General features: G+C 39.1%; 1 protein-coding gene across 1 annotated transcript in view; it reads right to left on the bottom strand.

The window, feature by feature from the left end:
- Window positions 1-2,670: 2,670 nt before the first annotated feature.
- tma16 (translation machinery associated 16 homolog) overlaps window positions 2,671-27,195 on the bottom strand; it is a 39,554-nt gene continuing 15,029 nt past the window's right edge. Inside the window, exons 5-8 of the mRNA XM_059963465.1 lie at window positions 26,903-26,987; window positions 22,751-22,899; window positions 11,995-12,037; window positions 2,671-8,247 (exon numbers count right to left, since the gene is read on the bottom strand). Of these exons, the coding sequence (XP_059819448.1) occupies window positions 8,103-8,247; window positions 11,995-12,037; window positions 22,751-22,899; window positions 26,903-26,987 (422 nt within the window). The 3' untranslated portion in view covers window positions 2,671-8,102. The remainder of the gene's footprint in view (window positions 8,248-11,994; window positions 12,038-22,750; window positions 22,900-26,902; window positions 26,988-27,195) is intronic.

Raw genomic sequence — 27,195 nt, 5'->3', positions numbered from 1 at the left:
ATTGGGGTCTCCCAACCTTCTGTCCAAGACCTCTTTCAGAGTCAATGCCTCCAGAAGACACGGTACACCATTAAAGACCCCTCACACCCTCTCCATGAACTGTTTGTTCTTCTGCCAACAGGTAAACGTTACAGGAGCATCAAAACTAAAACCACAAGGCTACTAAACAGCTTCCTCCCACAGGCAGTCAGACTGCTAAATAGCTGCTCTACACGACTCTGCTTTGGACACTTTTAACTTGCACTGGACACTTATAACTTGTTTTTTTTAACTGACATGTGGCTGTTGTGTTTTACTATTTATTGTTATGTTTATTATTTAGTGTTGCATTTGTTATGATTGCACTGCTCCTGGGGAACGCTGTCCCATTCTGCCCTGCAGAGCTGATGTACGGTTAGAATGACAATAAAGTTTTTGAATCTTGGAACAGTATTTTGAGTTTCACTAACAGAGGTAGTAAGCACAAGGGCAACTAAGTTAAACTGAAAATCTAGAAAAGTTTGATCATTTGAAAGTTTTGGGGGTGCAAGGAGCTACCAGTGTATTTACAGTAATGAGGAATCATGGCTACGAGGATAGGCTGTTCTCCTTGGAGCAATGAGCTTAATGGCAAATTAGGCAGGTGAGAAATATTATGGCAAATTTAGATACATTGGACAAAAAAAAACTTGTAAAAGCAGGACTAGGGGGATTGAGTGGAGATCTGGATTGCACCAGAAATGGCAAGGGCTCAACGGAATGAAGCTTCACTTTATGGATAACTATATTAGTAGATGTGCAATACAAAAATTGAACTGATTGGAATAATTAAAAAAGGCTTTATATGGTATCCAAAGAGATTTGATACTGAATAAGATATGTGGTCAGGGGAAGGATAAATTTTAAACCATTACTGTAAAGATGTGGCAAATATCTTTGCATGCATGTAGTTCAGAAGGTTTTGCTGCCTGATATCTATAAGATCACTTTTTAATAGACAATTCAGTATTTGAACCGGGCAGTTCATAGCCATTAGTAAGAGAACAAAAGAAAATTAGAAACATACAGCAATACAGGCCCTTCAGCCCACAATGCTGTGCCGAACTTGTACTTATTTTAGAAATTATCTCAGATTACCTATAGCCCTCTATCTTTCTAAGCTCCATGTACCTATCCAGCAGTCTCTTAAGAGACCCTGTCATTTCTGCCTCCACCACCGTCTCCGACAGCCCATTCCACGTACTCACCACTCCCTTACATCTCCTCTGTACCCACTTCCAAGTACCTTAAAACTGTGCCCTCTTGTGTTAGCCATTTCAGCCCTGGGAAAAAGTCTCTGACTATCCAGATGATCAATGCCTCTCATCATCTTATAAACCTTTATCAGATCACCTCTCACCCTCTGTCATCCAAGAAGAAAAGCTCAACTCCACACAACCTATTCTCATAAGTCATGCTCCCCAATCCAGGCAAATCCTTGTAAATCTCCTCTGTGCCCTTTTTATAGTTCCCACATAACTTCTTGTAGTGAGGTGACCAAAACTGAGCACAGTACTCCAAGTGGGATCTGACCAGGGTCCTTTATAGCTGTAACATTACCTCTCGGCTCTTTAACTCAATCCCATGGCTGACCAATGCCAATACACCTTCTTAACCACACGGTTTGTTCATGATGCCTCTTGCATTAAAATAGACACATCTCAAACCATCATTCCAAGCACATCCCTTCACTATCACCTGCCTATCCCTCTCTCACAGTGCCAACAAGCTTTCTCCATTTGTCAGCCAACCACCCTTTCCTCCATCTCTTCAGTTCAGTTCCCACCCCCCAGCAATTCTAGTTTAAACTCTCCCCATTAGCCTTGGTAAGCCTCCTTGCCAAGATATTGGTTCCCCTGGGATTCAAGTGCAACCCATCCTTTTTGTAAAGGTCACACCTACCCCAAGAGGTCCCAATCATCCAGAAATCTGAATCCTTGCCCCCTGCTCCAATCCTTCAGCCATGCATTTATCCTCTACCTCACTCTTTTCCTGTACTACTGTCATGTGGCACAGGCAGTAATCCCGAGATTACTACCTTTGAGGTCCTGCTTCTCAGCGTCTTTCCTAACTCCCTGTAGTCTGTTTTCAGGACCTCCTCCCTTTTCGTATCTATGTCATTGGTACCAATATGTACCACAACCTTCGGCTGTACACCTTCCCACTTCAGGATATCGTCGACACGATAAAAAACATCCCGGACCCTGGCACCTGGGAGGCAAACAACCATTCGTGTTTCTTTCCTGCATCCACAGAATTACCTGTCTGACCCCTAACTATAGAGTTCCCTATGATGCTGCCATCCTCTTCCTTTCCCTACCCTTCTGAGTCACAGGGCCAGACTCGGTGCCAGAGGCTTCCTCCAGGTAAGTCAATTCCACCCCCCACCCAACAGTACTCAAACAAGAGTACGTATAGTTATGGGGGACAGCCACAGGGGTATTAAAAATTAATTCAGATTATTTCAGCGAAGTGTTAACAGAGACAGGAGGGGTTAAGTCTTGCAACCATACTATAAACAGCAACTACTCTAAGGAAAAATAATTTATTTTCTGGGTTGCATTTTTAAATATATAATTATAATGTCAAAATTGAATATTTAAAACAAAATGCAATGTTTTTCAGCAGAATAAGAATTCCACATAACCTGTATACTTTCCATTGCTATGGATAAAAACATCGACACAGTTTCACACCAATTTTATTGCAAATAATACAACTCTAAAGTATATCCTATCAGAATGGATAAAGATACTCATTTGCTATACTGTATATTGGTTCATTTTTGTGGAAATGTATTAAAATTGTTTTTCAGTGTTCCGATGAGAGAGGGTTTGTTAGTTGTTTGCATGGGATGAGATAAAAAGTGTGGAAGCTTAAGAGAAATACTTTACTATTGTAATTTTAACATACATAATTTTAGCCCAAGTGAGTCTATTTGTATCACCTTAGATTGCCAACATTGCACAAGATCTGCATGATCAAATTGACTTAATTTGATCATGACAATAATCAAAACCTGTGAATTGTCAAGTCAATGAATAATCAAAGCCTCAAGAGATTTTGCAGATGCTGGAAATCTTGAGAAACACACACGCAAAATATTGGGGGGATTTTCAGGAAGTCGGACAGCATGCACGGTGGGAAATAAACAGTGGATATTTCGGGCTGAGATCCTTCATCAGGACTGTTAATCATCAGGAAATATAATCAAAATTTGATTATTTGGAATATTGCCTATAATTACCATTCAGTAATTTTAACCAGTCTCTATATTATTTTACTTATGTATATATTTAAGAAATGTAGATTCATCCTACAGGTTTTTTTGAAATTTTACACCATCCTTCATTGCTATTAGTTAAAAATGCTCTCACCAGATTTTCTTAAAACTCTGCTCTGTAATGTGAATCAGACTTGCTGATGCTAAGAAAGAATTTTCATTGGCATAGCCTTTTATATTCTCAGGACAGCCTTAAAATTTGCAGCCAAGGAATAAACATCATATTTTTACGCTGTATCAAGCCTATTTGTGCACAGATCTCAAATTGCATCTTACTGGACAGGGAATCTGGTTTTAATGATGCTGGTTGTTAGATGAACATTGCACCAACTATTGAGATTTAATTTGTAGGGCACATTTATGACTAGGGTTTCAATTAGACTTTTCTTTGGGGTGACAATATTCCTTTCCAGGAGCATCATGGAATTAAACTCAGGTGCTTTGAATCCCAGCCAGAACTGCTCTAGTTCATCAATAACCCAATGAACTTTCATAATGCTACTGAAGGTGTTAACTTCCTGGCTGTTCACGGGAGTGTTTATTTCTAATTTGTCATTTATCCTTTATTTAGTTGAGTGCAACATTAGTGTTTTCAGTTCCAGATACCACTTCAGAAAGAATAATAAACCTTAAGAAAGTTTACTAAGACAGTACCAGAGAGGAAGGGCTTCACATGTATAGGGAACACAGAATAGTACAACACTATACTGATCCTTTGGACCATGATATTGTGCAGAACAATTAACTTACTCTAATATCAATCTAACCTTTCCCTCCCCCACAGTCCTTCATTTGTTCTTCCATCCAAGTCTCTTAAACACCTCTACCACTGCCCCTGGCAGCTACCTACAACTGTGTGAAAAAAACCTACCTCTGACATCCCCCCTACACTAATTTAGTCACTTTAAAATTATGACTCCTTGTATTAGCCATTGCCATCCTGAGCAAAAGTCTCTGGCTGTCAACGTCCCATCTAATTTTTTTTTATATACAGCTGTGCAGGCCAACTATTTTTACACGGCCCGAAAACTGCACGGCAGTTAATTGCTTTTTTTATAATATGCATACTAGAATATGAAAATTTTCACATCAAACTAACACAAACCACAGCACAAGTTAATATTGTCAGGCAGTCAAAATAACTGACAGGCACAATGGCAAAAGTAAAACATTTCAAAAACACAGTGTCAATATTGAGCGGGGTGGCTGCTTATTAATAAGCTACTGACTTCCATTCTGCGTTGTTAAAAATTCTAACAGTCTTGTAACTTGAAACACTGACAATATAAATACTTTGAAGCTGTAAAATGTTTCAATGATTGTGGTACATTTATTATTTATAAAATTTATGGAATATATTCATTAATGCACAATTTCAGGAAACATTTCAGTTACTGCACAGCCACATATCCACATATCCAGAGCTTAGAGGGAACAATGCTGGCTGTCCACTCAATCTTATCATTCTGTAAATCTCTAACAAATCACCTTTCTTTCTCCTTTATTCTGAGAAGAGAATACCTCTAGCTCACTTAATTTATCCTCAGAAGACATGCTCTCATCCAGGCAGCATCCTGATAAATCTCCTAGGCACCCACCTCTAAAGCTTCCCATTCATTCCTATAATGAGGCAACCAGAACTGAACACAATACTCTTAAGTGTAGTCTAACTTGGGAGTCCTTGTGCAGGATTCCCTAAAGGATAACTTGCGGATTAAGTCAGCTATGGTGGATCTGTGGAATTTATTGCCACAGCCATCTGTCGAGGCCCAGTCATTTAAGTATATTCAAAGCAGAGATTGATGTTCTTGATTATTAAGAGCAGAGTGGGGTTGAGAGGTATAATATTAAGCCATGATGGAATGGCAGAGCAGACTCAATGAACTCCTATATCTAGTGGATATAGGAGTTCTATAATGTTTTATAGAACTTAACATTCCCTCACAGCTCTTGAACTCAGTCACACAACAAATGAAGACCAACACTCCATAAACCTTCTTAACCATCCTATCAACTTGCACAGCAACTTTTGAGGGATCTAATGGATGTAGACCTCAAGATCCTTCTATTCCTCCACACTGCCAAGAATCTACCATTAACCCTGTACTCTGCCTTCAAGTTCGACCTTTCAAAGTGTATCACTTCACAGGCTTCCAGATTGAAATCCACCTGCCACTTCTCAACCCAGCTCTGCATCCTATCATTGTCCCAATGTAAATTAAAACAAACCTCTACACCATCCACACCACCACCAACATTTGTGTCATTCTGTGTCAACTTTTAAAATCAGGCACGAAAATCCACAAATAACTCCTCCCACAATCTTAATCTCTGCAGCCAGTCCTGATTGACCCAACTCGCTTTTTAAAACTGGTGCTAAAATGTTAGAAGCAGATGCTGTTCTCCTTTGAATAGAGAAGTAAGGGGAGATTTAATACAACTTTATCAAAATCATACCATGTTTTGATCACATAAATATGCATTCTGTAAACAAGTTTCCATTAGCAGAGAAGTCACCATCTGGAGTACAAGAGGTTTAAGTCATTTTTAAAATATCTATAAAGGAAGCAATTTATTACCATTTGGTTTACAGATATTGATTCAATAACAATTTCAACCAGGCATATGAAAAAGAAAACATTGCTGCTGAAAGGAAATAGGACTAATTTGTTGTCCCCCCACCCCATAGATGGAATGAGATGGACTGAATTCACTCTCACTCCATGAAAAGTTAAAAATTACATTTTAGATGCTCTATTAAACAATGTCTGTGCATTTCAGAGAGTGTGAAAGCAATCTATTTGAGCTGAGTATATTTGATTCTCTCACTGAGATAAATTTAGGAAACATTAACACTGAAAATTTTGTTTCCTGTGATGCTTAGCAGAGGCCATTAATCAGTGCTCACATGAACAAGGCTCCTAGAATCTGCCTTGCTCAAGTTTCCACGCTGGAATGCCCATTCCCTTTTGCAGTCAAAGTTCACTATTATGCCTCTCTGGTAACTTAGTAGAAAATGGTTGGGAAAAACAGCTGTTTGTTTTTTGTTGCCACACTTTTACAGGATTCTTAATTATTAGTGTGGAATTAGGCCATACTAAAGAAGTAATTCAGTTTCTTTTAAATACACAAAAAATATATCTTCAGGTTACTCAGATATATATTATTCCGAATCAGTCACAAACATTTCTTCAAAATAGCTTGGTCACAAGACACTGAGCACATGCTTCAAACTTGACAGTGCAGAAAAAATGCTCCAATCCGCTAATGCATGAGACCATAAACACAAGGAATTAGAATTAGGCTATTCAGCCCATGAGCATCCTCTGCCATTCTATCATGGCTGATTATCCCTTCAACCCCATTCTCCTGCTTTCTGCCCATAACATTTGACACCAAGGACCTATCAACATCTATCTTAATGAACTATCCTGTCCAGCTGTCTTAAGTGGACACATCCTCTCCAGATCCACTCTATGTAGGTCTTTCAACATTCAGTATGTTTCAATGAGCACCCCCCACCACCATTCTTAAAAAACTCCAGCGAGTACAGACCCAGAGCCATCAAACACTCCACATAGATTAACCCTTACATTCCTGGGATTTCTCTTGTGAACTTCCTCTGGTCTCCAATACCAGCATATCTTTTCTTAGATATGAGACCCAAAACTGCTCACAATATTGCCTTATAAAGCCTCAGCATTGCAGCCTTGCTCTTGTATTAAGAGTCCTCTCAAAATCAATGCTTACGATGCATTTACCCTCCATACCACCGACTCAAACTGCACTGTCGGTGGTATGGAGATCCTACATGAGGACACCTCCGATTATTGATTCTCTTCCCACTTAGAAAATAAAATAGAACATGCCTTTATTTCTTCTGCTAAAGTGCACGATGTTCCACCTGGCATTTATTTGCCAATTCCCAAATCTGTCTACATCCTTACTGCTTCCTCAATACTACCTAATTTATTTCAGTTGTCTTCTATCGGTTTTTAAAAGCTTGCCAATCTTCTACCTTCCCACTACTTTTATTAATGCATTACTCTTCTGAACACCATCCATTCATATTCACTCTTTGGCTTAATGAATAATGGGATTATGTTGGCAAGATATTTTGCAGGTGGCCAACAGTTTTAAATTGGGAAGACTGGTCATCCTCACCTGAACCACACTATTTTTCCATAATATTTGAGTGCTGGTGGCTTGGTTTATTATAAAAATACCCCAAATACCCCAAAACCATATCCTTAATAAGGGACCCCAACTCTTTCCAGCCACTGAAGTCAGGCTAACTGAGAGTGACAAGGTATTTTCACAATAATAGCAACTGGGAAAAAAGGCAGTGTAAATTTACATATTTCTCAGGATCCATTCTGATGTTAATGGAGTAAGTATAAAATCTCATCTAACAATAAATCACAAAAAAAAACATAAGCAAGCTGTGGTAGCAATGAGTCAGAACAGCTTCACCACCAATTTTTAAAAGTTTAATCTGACTGCTTCAGAATACATTCCATTTTAGGAAAAACATGACAAAATATTTTAATGAGAGATTGGAGAAGGTTAACAGAAAAACTGTGGCATTCAAAGCTCTTGCACATCCTGTTCACTATTCTCCAGGAATAGCATTTCACCTATAAATTGGTATGTTAAAACTATTAAGGAAATGTACACTTGCTCAAGAATGATGTCTGAGGTATTAACATTTTCACCATGTGTACATCTACAGTGAATGTGACAATCACATTATTCAACAGTTGGCAGAGCACCTTTTCTTAAAAGGACATTTTCTCATTCTTTAATGTTCTGAGACATCATCTTGATTCTGTAGTTTTTGTAAGTCTACTTCATCTGTGTTTCCTTTCTGGGTAGAAATCGAATCTTTCACTGAGACTTTCTTCACTTTGATGTTTGGGAGCATTTTTAGGTTACCATCCCATTCTCTTAAAAGGGAAAAGTAAGATCATTAATCAGGATCATTTACATAAGATAATTTACATAACACAAATACTGAATACAAGCTGATTTTATGCAGTATCTTCCATTATACACTAGTATAACTCAGTTAACATGCTTGACCCAATATCCACTCCAGCAGCTTGAGGATGAAATAGTTGCTCTAGCATGGCACTGATGGAGTCTTCAATGGGTGGAAAAGAACTATGGTCCAGAAGAGACACTAGACAAAAAAAACTCAAGTAATCTAGAGACGTACACTTCAATATTCTAAATGCAACAGTTCAATTAGCAGCATCCTGGTCTTCTACTTGAAAATTCTTCAATCCATATAACTTTATATGACTACCAGTTTTTTGCCCACATAGAACGTGGTTGATAACGTGCAAAGTTTTAGATACTATTCTGAAGGTTCTATGCAAGCAGAATTTTAGCTTTGCTACAGGCATACAATGATAAATTAATAATTACTCAACCTTAGAAAGAAGACTGGTAATTTACAGTGTGATAGCATATACTCTAGAAGTTAATATTAAAGAGTGGGTGCACAGCATGCAAGCATTTAATTTTTTAAAATTAGGTAGATCCAATTAAGTTCTCAGGAAACATCCTAACACTGCTCTTTCCAAAACTTATTACGAATTTATAACATCTAATCTAATTAGAGTTAGAATACAGCAGGCTCCTGGCTTATGAATGGTTTCCATTCCTGGCAATTGTCCACAAGCCAGAAATGAACAATTACCCCCAAAAATACAAACACATTGCCTGAAATAGCTGAGCCTCCCATTCCTGATACACTACTTCATTTTCTCAGTCCTGCTTCACAATCATCATTTTCTATTTCATATTGCATAACACTGCATACTCTTTTGAGGAAATATTCAACAAAACATTTATTTATTGAGATAGACTACAGAATAGACCTTCAAGCTGTGCCACACAGCAATCCCTGATTTGACCCTAGCCCAGGGGTCAGCAACCTTTACCACTGAAAGAGCCATATGGACCCACTTCCCACAGAAAAGAAAACACTGGGAGCCACAAAACCCGTTTGACATTTAAAATGAAATAACACTGCATACGTTTTTTTTTTGCCTTTATGCTATGTATAAACAAACTATAATGTGTTGCATTTATGAAATCGATGAACTCCTGCAGAGCAAACGAAATTACATTTCTGCATGCAACAAAAACATTTTGAACTCCGAGAAAAAGACGTTGGGTTGAAGGTTACTACATCGTTAAAAGAAATCGCGCACTGGCGGGTGTCAGGCATTGGCAGTGGTGACGTATATTAATAGCGATAAAAACACATTGTAGCGGTGTGCTACACGCAGCGCTAAAATAACGACACGGAGTGGATAAACTGCAGTCAAAGATAACTTTATTCGAACTACACAGCCTTGCTTTTAAGCCTCTCTCAATCTGCCCCCCCGTGGGCGCGGATGCTCCAAGAGACACGTACTCACAAACCCCCGTAGGCTATCACCCTTAGCCGGAACGCTGGCTAATTGTGAGCCAGTTCAGATGTGCCAGGAAATGGGGCGCCACAACGTTTTATTTAGATTGTACAAGATCACCATAATCTTCAAATTTAGAATTACATTTCAAAAACTAACAAACTAACATAAAATACATTTTAATTAAATACTCATCATTTATTTTCCAAAGCCACAGGGAGCCGCAGCACAGAGTTGAAAGAGTCGCATGCGGCTCCGGAGCCGCAGGTTGCCGACCCCTGCCCTAGCCTAATCATGAAACAAATTACAATGACCAATTAACCTACCCACATCTTTGGACTGTGAGAGAAAACCAGAGCACCCAGAGGAAACCTACATGGCTACTACAGGGAAAACATACAAACTCCTTGCAGATAACGGCAGGAATTAATCCTGGTCGTTGGTGCCATCAAGCATTGGGCTAACCAGAATATTACTGTGCCGCCCCCAATAATGCTCATCCTATTGGACTTGAACTACTGCACAGAGTTTTGCCATCTTCAGAAGTTTTCTGATGACTCTGCCATATTTGGATGCGTCAGCAAGGGAGATGAGGCTGAGTATAGGGCTAGATAGATAGATACTTTATTCATCCCCAAGGGGAAATTCAACATTTTTCCAGTGTCCCACACACTTATTGTAGCAAAACTAATTACATACAGTATTTAACTCAGTATAAATATGATATGCATCTAAAATCACCCTCCCAAAACGCATTAATAAATAGCTTTTAAAAAGTTCTTAAATAGTTTACTAAAGTGCATTGAGTGGTAACCTAAGCTCAGTCTTAACCCCGGCACTTAACATGTCTTGCCCCTGGTGGTTGAATTGTAGAGCCGAATGGCGTTGGGGAGTAATGATCTCTTCATCCTGTCTGAGGAGCATTGCATTGACAGCAACCTGCCGCTGAAGCTGCTTCTCTGTCTCTGGATGGTGCTGTGCAGAGGATGTTCAGGGTTTTCCATGATTGACCGTAGCCTACTCAGCGCCCTCCACTCTGCCACCGATGTCATACTCTCCAGTTCTGTGCCCACAACAGAGCCCACCTTCCTTACCAGCTTATTAAGACGTGAGAAACTTTGTCACATGGTGTGAACAGAATCATCTGCAGCTTAATGTGAAAAAGACTAAGGAGCTGGTGGAGGGCTAAGGCACCAGTGACCCCTGTTTCCATCCAAGGGGTCAGTGTGGACATGGTGGAGGATTACAAATACCTGGGGATATGAACTGACACTAAACTGGACTGGTCAAAGAACACTGAGGCTGTCTACAAGAAGGGTCAGAGCTATCTTTATATCCTGAGGAGACTGAGGTCCTTTAACATCTGCTGGACGATGCTGAGGATGTTCTATGAGTCTGTGGTGGCCAGTGCTATCATGTTTGCTGTTGTGTGCTGCGGCAACAGGCTGAGGGTAGCAGACACCAACAGAATCAACAAACACATTCATAAAGCCAGTGATGTTGTGGGGATGGAACTGGACTCCTTAACGGTGGTGTCTGAAAAGAGGATGCTGTCCAAGTTGCATGCCATCTTGGACAATGACTCCCATCCACTCCATAATGTACTGGTTAGGCACAGGAGTACATTCAGCCAGAGACTCATTCCACCGAGATGTAACACTGAGCGGCATAGGAAGTCATTCCTGCCAGTGGCCATCAAACTTTACAACTCCTCTCTCGGAGTGTCAGACACCCTGAGCCAATAGGCTGATCCCGAACTTATTTCCACTTGGCATAATTTACTTATTATCATTTAATTATTTATGGTTTTATATTGCTATATTTCTATACTATTCTTGGTTGGTGCGACTGTAACAAAACCCAATTTCCCTCAGGATCAATAAAGTATGTCTGTCTGTCTATCATATTCTATACATAAACTGATGGAATGTATACTTTATCCAATTATTAACATATACATTAGGTAACTAGTTTGTACATCTATAACTAACTGTCCTATCTTGATAAAACTTAAAACTTAGAGGAATTTGCTTCAAGTTGGACTTCTGCAACCCAGGAAGCCCATGTGGCTTACTTCTGTTATTTATTCCACCCAATCTTAAAAGATGTTTCAAACAATTGTTAAGAAATTTCATTTCACTATATTTTAATCCATAACTAGTCCTCAGATGTCAGACTACAAATTACTGAGGCAATTCTCAAGGCTTATTATATCTTTAAATTTGTTGGTTGAAAATTGAGGAAACAAACTCTAATACAGTATAAACATACCTGAAGACTTTTAGGTGCTTTACATTGATAATATCAGGAATCTCTGTGGAATGAACAAACACAGTAAGTCAAATGTATATGATTTTTAAAAAAATTACAAGGCATTTTCTCTTCTTTCAAAGAAATGTTAAATTTATCAATCACTGCCAAATCTTACATTTTAATTCCAAATGGAATATTTAATATATTTTCTGCAGTTTTGGCCACCATTCTGTGGTACAGAAGGCAAGCATTTAACACGTTTAAACCAAGAGTGGCAAAAGACACGGGCTTCTTTACTCTGGCCAACAAAAAGCTATTAAGGCAGCACTCAAGCATCAAGCACCCTTACAGAATAAACAAGATGTTCAAATTTACCAATTCTAGAATCCAAAAAAGAGGCTTATTAATGGATTTACTTGTTTTAAGCAAATAGCAGTGAATATAGAGAAAGAACTGCCTGTCAAGGCAGAAAGGATTGAACAAACTTTCAATACTATTATCTGAGTGACCATGCAATTAAATGCATTTTTAGGACCTTGTAAACATTAAGATTCTCTACACAGTGGCTCCGTGGGTCACGAAAGGCCTACTTATGGATATCAGACCTTATGGAAATCCCCCATCAACTTTAAACTACTTTTAAGAAAAGAAAGTTATCTATAGAAATATAAACTTCTTGGGAAGTAGCAACTGGTTAATTCAAAAAAATATAACTCGTCTTCCAATTTTACATGCAACCACCACAGCGTAGAATTTGGAAGTAAAATGTAAAATTTGGCAGTGATTAATAAATTATTGTCTTTAAGAACATAGCAGATGGTTCCCAGTGGGAGGCCACTTAAGAAATTTGTTTTGGAAACTGACATGGCAATCTCTTATATAGCACTTCATCAATCAATGTAACAACTATTGATACTCCAAGACTATTGAAACCAGTCATTAGACATAAGACTGATTCTACATCATTGTGACTTACACGGAAAACAATAAATAAAATATTAATCAACCTCACTGAGTTGCTCATATGAAAATGTTGGTTTACAGATAATTCTCAACAATGGAACCGGTATCTAATCTGGGACTGTAATTTTGTAGATTTTTCTAATTTTGTAATTTTCTTATTTTAAATGTTTTTAAAGCAGAACAATATTAGCATTGCAACATGTATGCCAAAATTATCAAAAAATGAGTTTCCCATACAATGGTTATAAAACTACTTTGATCTAATCCTGTATTGCTCCTCCTTTACACTCTTACCATTCAGGAGAAAAGCTTACTTCACTTTAATAGATGGACACTTAGAAAGAGCACAGTTAATGCAAGCAATCTATTTATCTGAGCAAAAATAGGAAATTAGAAATCCTTAATGCTACCAAACGAATATGTAAACATTAGGCAGGCAGCATGTCAAAGGATAATTGCTCATCAAATTCCCTTTCCAGTGATTCACATAAATGGTATGAGTACATGCCATTCTCCAGAAATGGCAATTATATTGATATTTAGTGGGTACATTTCTGTATAGCTTTTAGTATGGAATAAATTGAGACTCAAAATGTGGGATTTTTTTTAACATAAGTAAATAGATTATGCTAAGACGCAAGTGCTCAGTCATTGTTGAGTGATTCTTAAGTCTACACCATTTTGTACTACAAAGAAGTGCCAACCTCATTTTAATTCTTTACACAAGGCAGGATAAATGATGTGTATTGACAACGAGGAATAACATTTTATAAATGTGTATGCGGTTTTGTGGCCCATATTCAGCTGCACTAGATTTTTCTTTATGTCCAATATCCTTTAAAGTAAAAGCTATGCTAACATTACATAGAATAATACAAAAGAAAGATAATCAAGACAAAGAAAAGCATGCTTTTGTGCAGAATTTGATCCCCTGACATCAAATTTATAAGAGTCTGGAAGGGAAGTATTTAATTTTTACTCGCAACACAAGACATTACAAATATGGTGAGCTTGGAGGTCAAATATTTATCATTTTAAATTTAAAGGTAATTCATATTGTAAGGAACTATTAGCCAATACATTATATTGAAATTAAATTCTGCCTCAAGTTAAATTTCCACTTCCAGCAACATATTATGCACACATTAATAAATCTGACAAGGGAGGTGAGGCAGATAGAACTTTGACTTAAGTTTTTTGCAGAGATGAAAATTTTAAATTAAATAAAACTTTTAGACAGTCAGAAAATATTGCAGACATTGATTCAATCAAAAATACCCATCCATTACAAAAATATTGATCTTATCTTGCATATTTAGAAATAATCACTTCAGGACAGAAACAAGACAGAATTGTTTTCTCCTCAAGTTATGATTTACAGAATTTTTCAAATCATCATTCTTATGCACAACTGAAGCTAAAATGAAAGGCCAGGCTATTATTTCTTTAAGATTAATACAAACATTCCACTGAAGAATTTTAATGGAACATTCTAATTTAGTCAGGTATTAGATTGCAGATTCATTACTGATTCATTAATTCAGTCTAAAATATATTTGGTCTGCAAATACAAGTGCCAATAGATCAACAGGGGACAATAGGTAAAATAAAAGGTGAACTGAAGAAGAAGAAATGCTTGCAAAAGAAAATTATCAACCAGACCAAATCATCAAGGCATGAACAAGCAGTAAGAAACATATCAACCAAATATTAGCATATCAAAAGGAACTGAATGACACAATCAAGGTAGAGATAATAACTGCATTCCCCCAAAGGAAATTGCCATAAAAGAATTCTAAAATGACAGAAAACATTCAAATTAAAAAGAGGCTTGCCCAACAATGAAATCTGATAAATTAACATTCTTCCATGAAGGTCAGGTTTAAGCTTTAAATGACAAAGGCTCGTCCATATTTCTAAAAGTGAAAAAACAACGATAAAAGCCATTAACACGAGAAAATCTGCAGATACTGGAAATCCGAGCATCACACACAAGATGCTGGAGGAACTCAGCAGGCCAGGCAGCATCTATGGACAAGAAAACAGTTGACGTTTTGGGCCAAAACCCTTCAGCCAAGCTTTATGTTTATTCAGGTGGACATGAGTATACCTAAAGGCACTATTTACTGTATCTCAGGATTCTGCTACAGAATGGAAAGTCTGAAGCATGAAAACTATTCATTAAAAATTCAGCATATACAGATACAAGAACACTGTTATATTCCAAATACATTCCAGCAATTTATTTTTTTGATGCAGACCTCAATGCCGGTGACAATTCCCAATCATTCAAAACTATACCAATACCACAAGAATAATAAAGAACAAATACTAATTTCCTCTCAGTGCTGGAGTCTTCATCATAAAGAACTAAAAGGAAAATGTTTTGTTTTCTTCAGATCTTCTTTAACAAGTGGAAAAAAAACGGTTCTATTTATCACAAACACAGAAAAATAACTAGATTAGAAATTAGCTGCCAAATATCTGGCTATGAAATTTATTACTTTTATCGACTGTCAGTTTAAAATAAATGAAAAATAAAATGAAAGTAGATAATCAATACAATTAACAGAAACCATTCAGACAGATCTAATGAAACATTACATCTACTCAACTTTATAAATAACCCCATTTTGTTTTATCAGTCACTAAACCATATTAGGTTAATCTTCTAAACGGAACTCAGTCAGACATCCTTTCCAGCAAGTCTGTGATCATTCTTTTCCTTTTCTCCCCTTACCTCTTATTGCTCAGATGCCAGCAGACACAATGGAAAGAGCACACTACTAGCAAACTTTCCACCCACCCAACCCACCTCTTCCATCTGCAACCGCATGACACCCAGGATATCGATGTTACATAGAAACATAGAAAACCTACAATGCTGTGCCAAACATGTACTTTCTTAGAAATTACCTAAGGTTACCCATAGCCACTGTTTTGCTAAGTTCCATGTACCCATCCAAGAGTCTCTTAAAAGACCCTATCCTATCCACTTACACCACCGTTGCCGAAAGCCCATTTGACGCACTCACCACTCTCTGCATAAAAAAATTACTCCTGACATCTCCTCTGAACCTTCTTCCAAGCACCGTAAAACTGTGCCCTCTTGTGTTAGCCATCTCAACCCTGGGAAAAAAGCCTCTGATTATTCACATGATCAATACCTCTCATTATCTTGTACACCTTTATCAGGTCACCTCTTGTCCTCCTCTGCTCCAAGGAGAAAAGGCCAAGTTCACTCAACCTATTCTCATTAGGCATGTTCCCCAATCCAGGCAACATCCTTTTAAATCTCCTCTGCACCTGTAAAGGGTGTTTCTTCTTTTTCTTTGTTACTGTGTATGTAAACAAAATGACTTCTTTGTTTTGTTAAAAGTAGGAATGCTTCTTTGTTGCGAGAGAGTGCTGGAAGCTTGTTTGGGTTAAAATTTACTGATAACGAGAATTGTATTCCTTTGTAAGCCAATTGAGATTAATGTTGTTCTTTCTTCTGAGTCTGTAAGCTATTGTTGGCGAGCTTTTGGGGAGTTCGCTGCGAGGGGGTGAGAGAGAGAGGACGCGATGCTGTAAACTGGGCGAGGAATGGACCCCAAGCGGGGGTCCAAGGCCGGGAGGTACCCTGAGGAGAGGAGACGACGATAGATGTGCTGGGTTGACCACTTCGGGTGGTCCTGAGCAGCAAGTCGAGAGTTCGGAGGGGATCGAATGGTGGCCAGAAGACTTCAGTAATTGAGCTCCAATGGTTGTGCACAAAGTGGTTTGGACTTTGATAAGTTTGGCGCCTTTTCTTTATTTTCTTTTCCTTCACGTATACTGTATCATTATTAATTACTTAGTTATAGTAATCTTTATAAACTGTAATCATTTTATCGCATAAGGTGTACTGTCTGTTTTTGGGCGAGGCGGGGACATCACACAGCATCCACACCAGCTGATTACCCAGTTTGGCGGGGCCAAAGGCTGCTCCCCCTAGACGAGAACGAGGTGAGCGAGCCTGAGGCGACCCAAGGGGTTACATTGTGGAGTGCTTGTCCGGATTGATTTCTGTGGAAGCTGTGTGATCGCCCTCTGTTAAATTCTGTCTGCAGCAAAGAGCTGGTGTGCCTTTGTGGGTGTGCGATTGCTGATTATCACTGCACGTGTGTTGGGTGAGGTGGCTGCTGTTGGTAGCCTGGAGGTCGTTGTTCGAGCTCCGACTAGTGCTGACAAAATGGTGGTGGGACCATGGGTTGTCCGTACTGTTTGGAGAGTGAGGAGTGACGGGTTGGGATGTTTCAGCAGTGGTGGGCTCCGCCCGGTTGTTGGGATAATGTCTAGCCCTAAAGGGGCGGAGTGGACCTCTCAGTTGTTGGGTGAGTGGCAGTGCTTGGCTGAGGGAAAGCGACAGGGACGGGTTGAAAGTTTGAGTAGGCGGGCTGGTGGCGTTGTTAGAACTGTCGGGTACAATTACCTCGAGGTGACAGCTGTCGGTTATGTGAAATTGTGGGCAAATGTGTGTGGTTCGACTGGAAGTCAAATGCCGCAGTTGGGGGACTTACCATATCTGTGGCAGGAGATTGGTGGCAAGTTTTTAGGGTATCCCTTTTGGCTAGGGGGGGCAGATAAATTGCTTGCAGTGCCAGGGGGATCTGTCAAGGGGATCAGCTACTCCCTCAGTTGTTCAGTTGATCCGAGAAGTGTCGGGAAACTTAGAGGAGGGAGGCCCAGTGGGGGAATGGCTTGGGGTCTCTGGGGGAGCACGTTCCCAGCAATGTACCACGGAAATCCCAAAAGGAACAGACCCTATTCCTGAAGGCTTACAGGGACCATGCACTTAGGTGTCGTTATGGATGGATGGAAGCCAAGTGAAAGCCATCCTCGACACTGGGGCACCAGTTAAGTTGCTGTACAGTTTGTTTTATAACCGTTATTGGAAGCATTTACCCTTGACGACATTGAGGGCACTGGAGATTTGGGGTACCAGTGCCGGTGATTATCCAGACGACGGTTGTTGGTCAGTGAAAATGGAGTTCTTAGAGGCCAATGTAGGGGTGCCTGACGTTCGTGAATCGTTAATGCTGATGTGTCCAGACACTGTTGAGACGGGCAGCGTTTCGGTTCTGGAGAGGACCAATACCCTACTGGTGCGCTTGGGGGCCTGCCTGGAGGAGGCGGGTGAACATTGTTTGGAGGCATTGTCGATGCACCCAGAGTTTCGAGCTGCTTGTGTGGATGTGTGCAGCAGCTTTGGGCCGGTACAGAATTCAAACAAGAGCCGGTGGCGGTACGGCCTGGGGGAAGTATCTGAGGGTGAGAACGAGCTGAGCGAGCCTGAGGCGACCCAGGCGGTTTCACACCCTTTCTATAATTTCCACATCCTTCCTGTAGTGAGGTGACCAGAAATGAGCACAGTACTCCAAGTGGGGCCTGACCAGGGTCCTACATAACTGTAACATTACCTCTCGGCTCTTAAACTCAATCACATGGTTGATGAAGGCCAATGCACCATATGCCTTCTTAACCACAGAGTCAACCTGCTCAGTAGCTTTGAGTGTCCTATGGACTTGGACTCCAAGATCCCTCTGATCCTCCACACTGCCGAGAATTTTACCATTAATACTATATTCTGCCATCATATTTGACCTACCAAAATGAACCACTTCACACTTATCTGGGTTGAACTCCATCTGCCACTTCTCAGCCCAGTTTTGCATCCTGTCAATGTCCTGCTGTAACCTCTGACGGCCCTCCACACTAACCACAACACCCCCAACCCTTGTGTCATGAGCAAATTTACTAACCCAACCCTCCAGTTCCTCATCCAGGTCACATAAAAAATCACGAAGAGAAGGGGTCCCAGAACAGATGCCTGAGGCACACCGCTGATCACCAACGTCCATGCAGAATTTGACCCGTCTACAACCAATCTTTGCCTTCTGTGGGCAAGCCAATCCTGGATCCACAAAGCAAGGTCCCCTTGGATCCCATGCCTCTTTACTTTCTCAATAAGCCTTGCATGGGGTACCTTATCAAATGCCTTGATGAAATCCATATATACTACATCTATTGCTCTACCTTCAACGTCACATCCTCAGAATATTCAATCAGGCTCATAAAACACGACTTGCCTTTGACAAAGCCTTGCTGACTATTCCTAATCATATTATGCCTCTTCAAATGTTCATAAATCCTGCCTCTCAGGATTTTCTCCATCAACTTACCAACCACTTAAGTAAGACTCACTGGTCTATAATTTCCTGGCCTACCTCTATTCCCTTTCTTGAATAAGGGAACAACATCCAATCCTCCAGAACCTCTCCCGTCCCCATTGATCATGCAAAGATCATTGCCAGAGGCTAAGCAATCTCCTCCCTCACCTCCCACAGTAGCCTGGGATACATCCTGTCTGGTCCCGGTGACTTATCCAACTTGAAGCTTTCTAAAAGCTCCAGCACATCCTCTTCATGCCCTACATGAAGAGTAATATCTACATGCTCAAGCTTTTCAGTCCACTGCAACTCATCCCTTCAACCGCCAAGATTCTTTTCCCTAATGAATACTGAAGCAAAGTATTCATTAAGTAGCTCTGCTATCTCCTCCAGTTCCATACACAGTTTTCCACCGTCACACTTGATTGGTCTTATTCTCTCATATCTTATCCTCTTGCTCTTCATATACTTATAGAATGCCTTAGGGTTTTCCTTAATCCTGCTCACCAAGGCCCTCTCATGGCCCCTTCTGGCTCTCCTAATTTTATTTCTAAGCTCTTTCCTGCTGGCCTTATGATCTTCTAGATCCCTATCATTACCTAGTTTTTTGAACCTTTCGTAAGTTTTTCTTTCCTTCTTGACTAGATGTTCAACTGCCTTTGTACACCATGGTTCCTCTAACCCATCACCCTTTCCCTGTCTATTCTCCATTAACATACCTATGCAAAGCTCCACGCAAGTATCCCCTGAATATTTGTCACATTTCTGCTGTACATTTCCCTGAGACCATCTGTTCCCAATTTATTCTTCCAAGTTCCTGCCTAATAGCTTCATATTTCCCCTTACTCAAATTAAATGCTTTCCTAACTTGTCTGATCCTATCCCTCTCCAATGCTATAGTAAAGGAGATAGAATTATGATTACTATTTCCAAAATGCTCTCCCACTGAGAGACCTGACAGACACCTGACCAGGTTAATTTCCCAAAAGCAGATCAAGTACAGCCTCTCCTCTTGTAGGCTTATCTACATATTGTGTCAGGAAACCTTCCTGAATGTACCTAACAAACTCCACCCCACCTACACCCCTTGATCTAGGAAGATGCCAATCAATATTTGGAAAATTAAAATCTCCCACCACAACAACCCTGTCATTATTACACCTTCCCAGAATCTGTCTCCCTATCTGCTCCTCGATGTCCCTGTTACTATTGGGTGATCTATAAAAAAACATCCAGTAGAGTTATTGACCCCTTCCTGTTTCTAACTTCCACCAACAGCGACTCAGTTCTGTTCTCTTTTAAAAGAGAAAACAGGGAAAGAGTGGAATTTGTTCCATTATGTCCAAATGTAAAACTACAATTAAAGGATATTAGTTTGGACTGGGATGACTATATATTTTTCCCCACCCCTTCCTCACCAGCACTAACAGCACTTAGGTTTTCCTCATCATCCTACCTCTCAGCACAAACTTATACAACTTTCAAATAGCATTTACCACATTGATCTCTGAATAAAGTCCCATTATTCACACCTTTCGAGCTCTCTGTATTTCAGTAAATTCATTTCAAAACATTTTTATTTACTGCCAATTATATACTCTCATGAAGCTCACTCCTAGGTTTTGGTTACTCATTGCTTTCCAATGCACTGCTGATGGATGGCCTGCCATCTGTTCTCATGTGTTACTTTTTTTCTTTTATTCAAGGATATGAAATACATTCAGCAACATATCAGGTAAAATTTAGGCATTTTAGCTATTCATCCAAAGCAGGTGTTGGTTACCAGGTACCTATTAATACAGGGTCTAATGCCAATTTATTTACTCTTTTTAGAATTTTGATATAGCTTAGTAGAGCAAGTGCTAAATGCATTAAATTCTTCTTCCAAAACCGATGATCTAATTGAAAAACAGACAAGAAAGAACTGTTACTCATACTTCCAGTGAGCTGGGCTCAACCTGACTTTTTGTGCTGTGTGCAGGTTAGCTGTTTTCTCTCTGGCCACTTGGGTTTATTCAAGATGCTCTGGTTTCCTTCCTATATCCCAAGATGTGAGCTGGTAATTTATTGGTTGCTGTTAATTCAAAATAGTTTAGTGTATGTGGTACAACTAAAAGAAATGTGGGGGAAAAGAGGATACTTGGAAAATTAGTAAGACGGCAAAGACTCAACGGACCAAATAGCCTTCTACCATATTTTTAGAAAATATTCAAAAAGGACATTTTATCATCATATGCAGCCTAAAAGTGCCAAGGATTCTTGTTGGTTTGAAGCACTCCCAAGACTTAGCTGCTGAAAGAAAATCAAGTCTGCCTTCCATCTGTTTCCCTTCCAAAACTTACCCAAGGCTCATAGTCAATGAGGCAGTCAGCCCAGTTTGGTGCAACTAAAATTTGGGAAGATGCCTTGTGTCTAACAGACATAGGAAATTTTAACACTTATTAAAATGGGACTCAGCCACAATTGCAATGAAGACGGGGTTCTAAATTAAGCTATATGCCCTGTATACATTTCAGATCTGTAAATCAGTTTAGGCTAATTTCTACTCCACAATATTTCAAGAAAACTAACAAATGAAACATTCATTTATAAAAAACTGTCCTATACGTTAGTAGTGTTGATCAATTACCCCGAATACAAATCTGCTTCCTATTTAACAGAAAAAAACTATCTTAAGCCATTATAGTCTCTGAAATGAGCAACAAACTCACCTAGAGGCCTTGAAATTTTGTTTGCATCTAAATCTTTAAACAATTTGGATAGATATAGCTGCTTTTCATCATTTTAATAGTACTGTTTATACAACTAAAACAAAATATAAATTAATGCTTAGCTGTGCTCAAGATAGGTTTGGACTGCACAGTCCAAGCATACACAGCAGATATATATATTTTTAATTTAGAAATACAGTGCAGAACAGGCCCCTCCAGCTGCACCAACCAGCAAATGCTGACCACCCCAATTTAACTCTAGCCTAATCACAGGGCACTTTACAATGACTGATTAACTAACCGGTATGACTTTACACAGTGGGAGGAAACCAGAGGATCTGGAGAAAACCAATGGATTCATGGGGGTGGACGTACAGAGACTCCTTACAGAAGATGGTAGGGTTGTGAACTCCAAACTGTGACACCCTGAGCTGTAACAGTCACATTAATCACTACACTATCATGATGATGCAACTGAATAGCAAGAAAGACACGAGTAACCATCAGTTATATTGTTTCCAGTAATTACTTTTCGTTCCATACCTTCAGGTCAATGTAGTCCAATGATTGCCACATATTATACTACTCAAATGCTAACATTGTACTTCCTCCATGCAAAAGGAAATTAATATTTGGGTAAATAAAGGTCAAGGGACAGATGTGTGAAGCTGAATTGCTCACAATTGTTGCATCAGAGAAAAAATGAATATTAAAATTATGAGCACCATTTGATCTCTAGTTCAAAAAGAATATATCAGTGCATCTGAAGTTGATTACTGGGGTCTGTCCAAATTATGAAACATTGTAGATCCACAGTATTTACTGTCGAACCTTAACACATACGAAATTGCCAAATGTTAGAGCATAAAATGGGAGGCCTTAGTATTGTATGGTAATAAGCAGTCTTACCTAAACCATTTTCTTCATACTGAAGCCTTTCACGTTCAATTGTCTGTTTCAGAATGGCTTCACGAGCTTGGTGCTGTCTTCCTTGTCTGCCTTTAATGCTATTTGCCAATTCAATTTGTTCTAACTCAGTATCAAATCTGTGCAAATACCTGGAATGGAAAATGCAGGTTTCTTTGAATCTCAAGTACAAAAACACAATAAAAATTCCAAGTCATTGACCTGGATTTTGCAATTTGGTTTGAAAGAACAACACTTGCTGGTCATCTCACTAAAAGCCAAATGCTAATTCTAGTAGATTTTTTTAGCAAAGACTGGCATTTAATCTATCATGATGCCCTCGACTAGGAGCCTATGGCAACTAGTGGCAGGTCAAATCCCTATGGAAGGCCCTCCAAACAATCACATTGAAAAGAGGTTAACTTGCAAAAGTAATAGATAAAACTGAAACATTTTCCAGAGCTTAGCAAGTGACATTCTACTTGAGACAATTTTTTTTTTTGCATAAAACAAATGAAGTTATTCTGCAATTCCAATTAACACTAATAAACTGCAGCAAATGGCAATCTCCTGCTGAACAAATTAGTATATTGGAATTAGGATGCTTTCAGTTAAGAGTATTCTATAATTGGCTTCTAATTTCATTCTTACACAACAAAGAATGCTAATGCTGACAGAAGAAACTTAGTAACAGTCATAGAAAAGTACAGCATGGGCCCATCTGGTCTGTGCTGAACCATTTAAATTGCCTACTCCTATAGACCTGCACCAGAACCATCATACTCCATTCCCCTATCATCCATATACCTATCCAAACTCCCCTTAAATGGTGAAATCTAGCTCACATGCACCACTTGCGCTGGCAGCTCATTCCACACTCTCATGACCCTCTAAGTGAAGAAATATCCCCTCACATTCCCCTTAAACTTCTCACCTTTCACCCTTAACCCATTACCTCTGATTGAACCACCCAACCTCACTGGAAAATGTTTGCTTGCATTTACCCTAGCTACATCTTTCATAATTTTGTATACCTCTATCAAATCTCCCTCAATGTTCAACATTCCAAGAAATAAGATCCAAACCTATTCAATATAAACTCAGTTATCATCAGATTATGATCTGGTTGCTTAATAAATTAAATGAAATAAAATACAATAAGTATAATTTCAATAAATATGGAATAAAAATAAAATTACCAAATTTTTGTAAAAACCTACTGGTGATGATATTACTAATACACAGTTGCAAGAAGAAATTTGTGAACCTTTAGCAATTACCTGGTTTTCTCTATTAATTAATCATAAAATGTGGGCTGATCTTTATCCAAGTCACAATAATAGACAAACTCAATCTGCCTATACTAATAACACACAAACTACTACTTTTTGTCAATACTGAGTACACCAGTTAAACAACCACAGTCTAGGTTCAAAAAAGTATGTGAACCTCTGAGGTAATGCTTTCTACAAAAGCTATTTGGAGGGAAGTGTTCCAATCAATGAGATGAGATTGGAGGGGTGGGTTGTAGACGTGCCCTGCCCTATATAAAAAAAAAAGATACACAGGGTCAGGTTACTGACAGAGCCTGCTTTTCTTAAGAAAGATCTGTTTATGTGTGCCATGCCTTGATTGAAACAACTTTCAGAGGACCTTAGAAGAACTGTAGATTTGCATAAAGACCATAAAGTCATTTCTAAAGACCTGAATATTCAGCAGTCTACAGTCTGAGAAATTGTCTACAAACGGAGGAAATTCAGTACTGTTGCTACTCTCCCTAGGAGTCAGAGTCTTGCAAAGGTCACACCAAGAGCACAACATGCAATGCTGGAGGAGATGAAAAAGGACCCAATTGTAACAGCAAAAGATCTACAGAAATCTCCAGACCTTGCTAAAGGAAAAACACTGATAAGGAATGGCGTTTATGGAAAGACACCATGGAGGAAACCACTGCTCTACAAAACAATCTTTGCTGCATGTCTCAACACGAGAATGTTCCACAACGTTCTGTGGACAAATGAGATGAAAGTTGAACTTTCTGGCAGAAATGCATACCTCTTTGCTTGGAGGAAAAAGGACACCGCACGCCAACACCAAAACCTCATCCCTACTGTGAAGCGTGATGAAGGGAACATCACGGTTTGGGGCTGCTTTGTTGCCTCGGGGCCTGGATAGCTTGCAATTGTTCAGGGAACACTGAATTCAAAATTTTATCAAGGAGAATGTCAGGGTAGCAGTCTATCACCTGAAGCTTGATAGAAGTTGAATGATGCAAGACAATGATACAAAAGACAAGAGTAAATCAACAACAGAATGGTTTAAAAAGAAGAAAATACATGTTTTGGAATAGCGAAGTTAGTGTCCAGATCTTAGCCCAATTAAGATGCTGTGGCATAACCTGTGCCCAGCTGGTGGCATAGTGGCATCAGTGCTGGACTTAGGGGCGAGAGTTCGAATCTAGCCAGCTCCCTTGCACACTCTCCATCCATGCTGGGTGAAGAGTTGGTGATCTCTTAAAAAAAACCCACCTGGCAAACCACTGCTGTAACTTGCCATGAACATGACTTCCCAATATGTCAGAGTGGTGTAGAGGGAAATCATCCGCCAACTGGAAATTCCAGATGCGACCTACCAATGGTATAACCTGAAGAGGGATGTTCCTGCAAGGTATCCCAGAAATACTGATGAACTAAAACAGTTTTGCGCGAAGGAATGGTCTAAAATGCCTCCTCGCTATTGTGCAAGTCTGATCAGCAGCTGCAAGAAACGTTTGGTAAAGGTTATTGCTGCCAAAGGAGGTTCTACCGGTTATTAAATACAAGGGTTCACATACTTTTCCAAGACTGGACTGTGAATGATTACGTATAATAGACATAAAAAGTTTGAGTGTTGTCGTTTATCTGTTATTGTGACTTAGATGAAGATCAGACCACACTTTATGAGTAACTAATGCAGAAAACCATGTAATGGCAAAGGGTTCACAAACTTATTCCTTCAAATGTACTTCAGGGGAGGAACGATACCATTTTTGCTTAATCTGGCCAATATGTGGCTTCCTATTCACAGCAATGCATTTGACTCTTGACATAGGGCACTTGGTCATCATCAAATTTTGTCAGGGATGTACAAAACAAAAGCCAGCCTTGCCAATGAACTCCACACACTGTGAACAAATACATAACATGGTTCCTGTTGGGCATTTTCACACTCTATGTTTTCTAAGATACTTATGCATATTTATCATCTTGGAAATGCACTTACACAACCAAAATGACTTTGGCAAGTTCACCTGAAATAGTGTTCACTTTGGAACATTTTGAATTATTTGACATTGTTCCCAAAAATGGTGAAGGTCCAAGAAGGCTTTGGAGAGAAAGTCCTTGAAAGTAGAGAGGATGATGATTTAAGACTGGAAAGTTGGAAGGTTTACAAAACTGTTTAGCCCAAACAGAAATAAAAAAATTGCAAAGCACATGACAACAGTTAATTTAGTAAGCAAAACTAAAGAATTACAATGCAAGTTACCAAGCTAGATCACAATGAGATCGCAAAGTAATGGAGCAAGAATTTCTCCTAATCTGCTTCTGCTCCTGACAGCACAACTCAATCTGAACATCAGTACAACAAATGGACAAGAAACATTCACCACACCAAAATAATCAAAGAAAAATGAACAACGGATTGATGATTGTAGAGCATAAAGTACTTTTCAGTGCTAAAATGTTGGCAAACTCCTTCACATTTATGCTTATAAAAGCCCAGTCAGTTTGTCACATTAATGAGAATGATTAAAATGAAATATATAATGCTAAAATGGTAACAATTTCCAGATTCATACTTGAAACTTCTTCAGAGCAAGACACACTAACTCACAAAGATCTGGCTGATAAAAAATGCTGGCAAAGCTTTTGTTTCACTTCTTCCAGAATGCCATTGCAGCAATTTACATAGCTTCAATTTGGTACCATTTTTAAATAATCAAGTCTTGTTTCAGAAAATTGCCATGAATTGTTGACAAAAAAAGCAAAGCACCCACATGATGTTTGTGAAACTTTAGCAAATATATTAAAGATGAAAATTGTGTGCCTCTTTTATACAATTGGACAAAAATTGCACACAGAAGAATATCCATTGTATTTAAAAATTATTTCTTACTGTTCTATAATCGCACAGGCTTCCTGCTTACTGTACTCAGTCTTATCGGGTTCAAGACGACTTTGAAACCACAGCAGTTTTTCACCTACATAAAAAAATCAATTTTAAAACCAATTAACATTCCGCATTTTTATACAGTTACTTGAAAACTATGCCCAATTTAAAATTAACTAAACTATTTGCTAAGTTAACAGCAAAAAGTGCAGTATATATTCACATTTCCACCACCTCTGATCACACCAGCAAGAATACTATGCTATTTTTAAGAGAGGCGAAACCTAGCACTGCCAGGT

This window comes from Hypanus sabinus, chromosome 3, assembly GCF_030144855.1.
Source record: "Hypanus sabinus isolate sHypSab1 chromosome 3, sHypSab1.hap1, whole genome shotgun sequence".
NCBI classification, from domain to species: Eukaryota; Metazoa; Chordata; class Chondrichthyes; order Myliobatiformes; family Dasyatidae; genus Hypanus; species Hypanus sabinus.
This window is presented reverse-complemented; position numbering and strand designations above follow the sequence as displayed.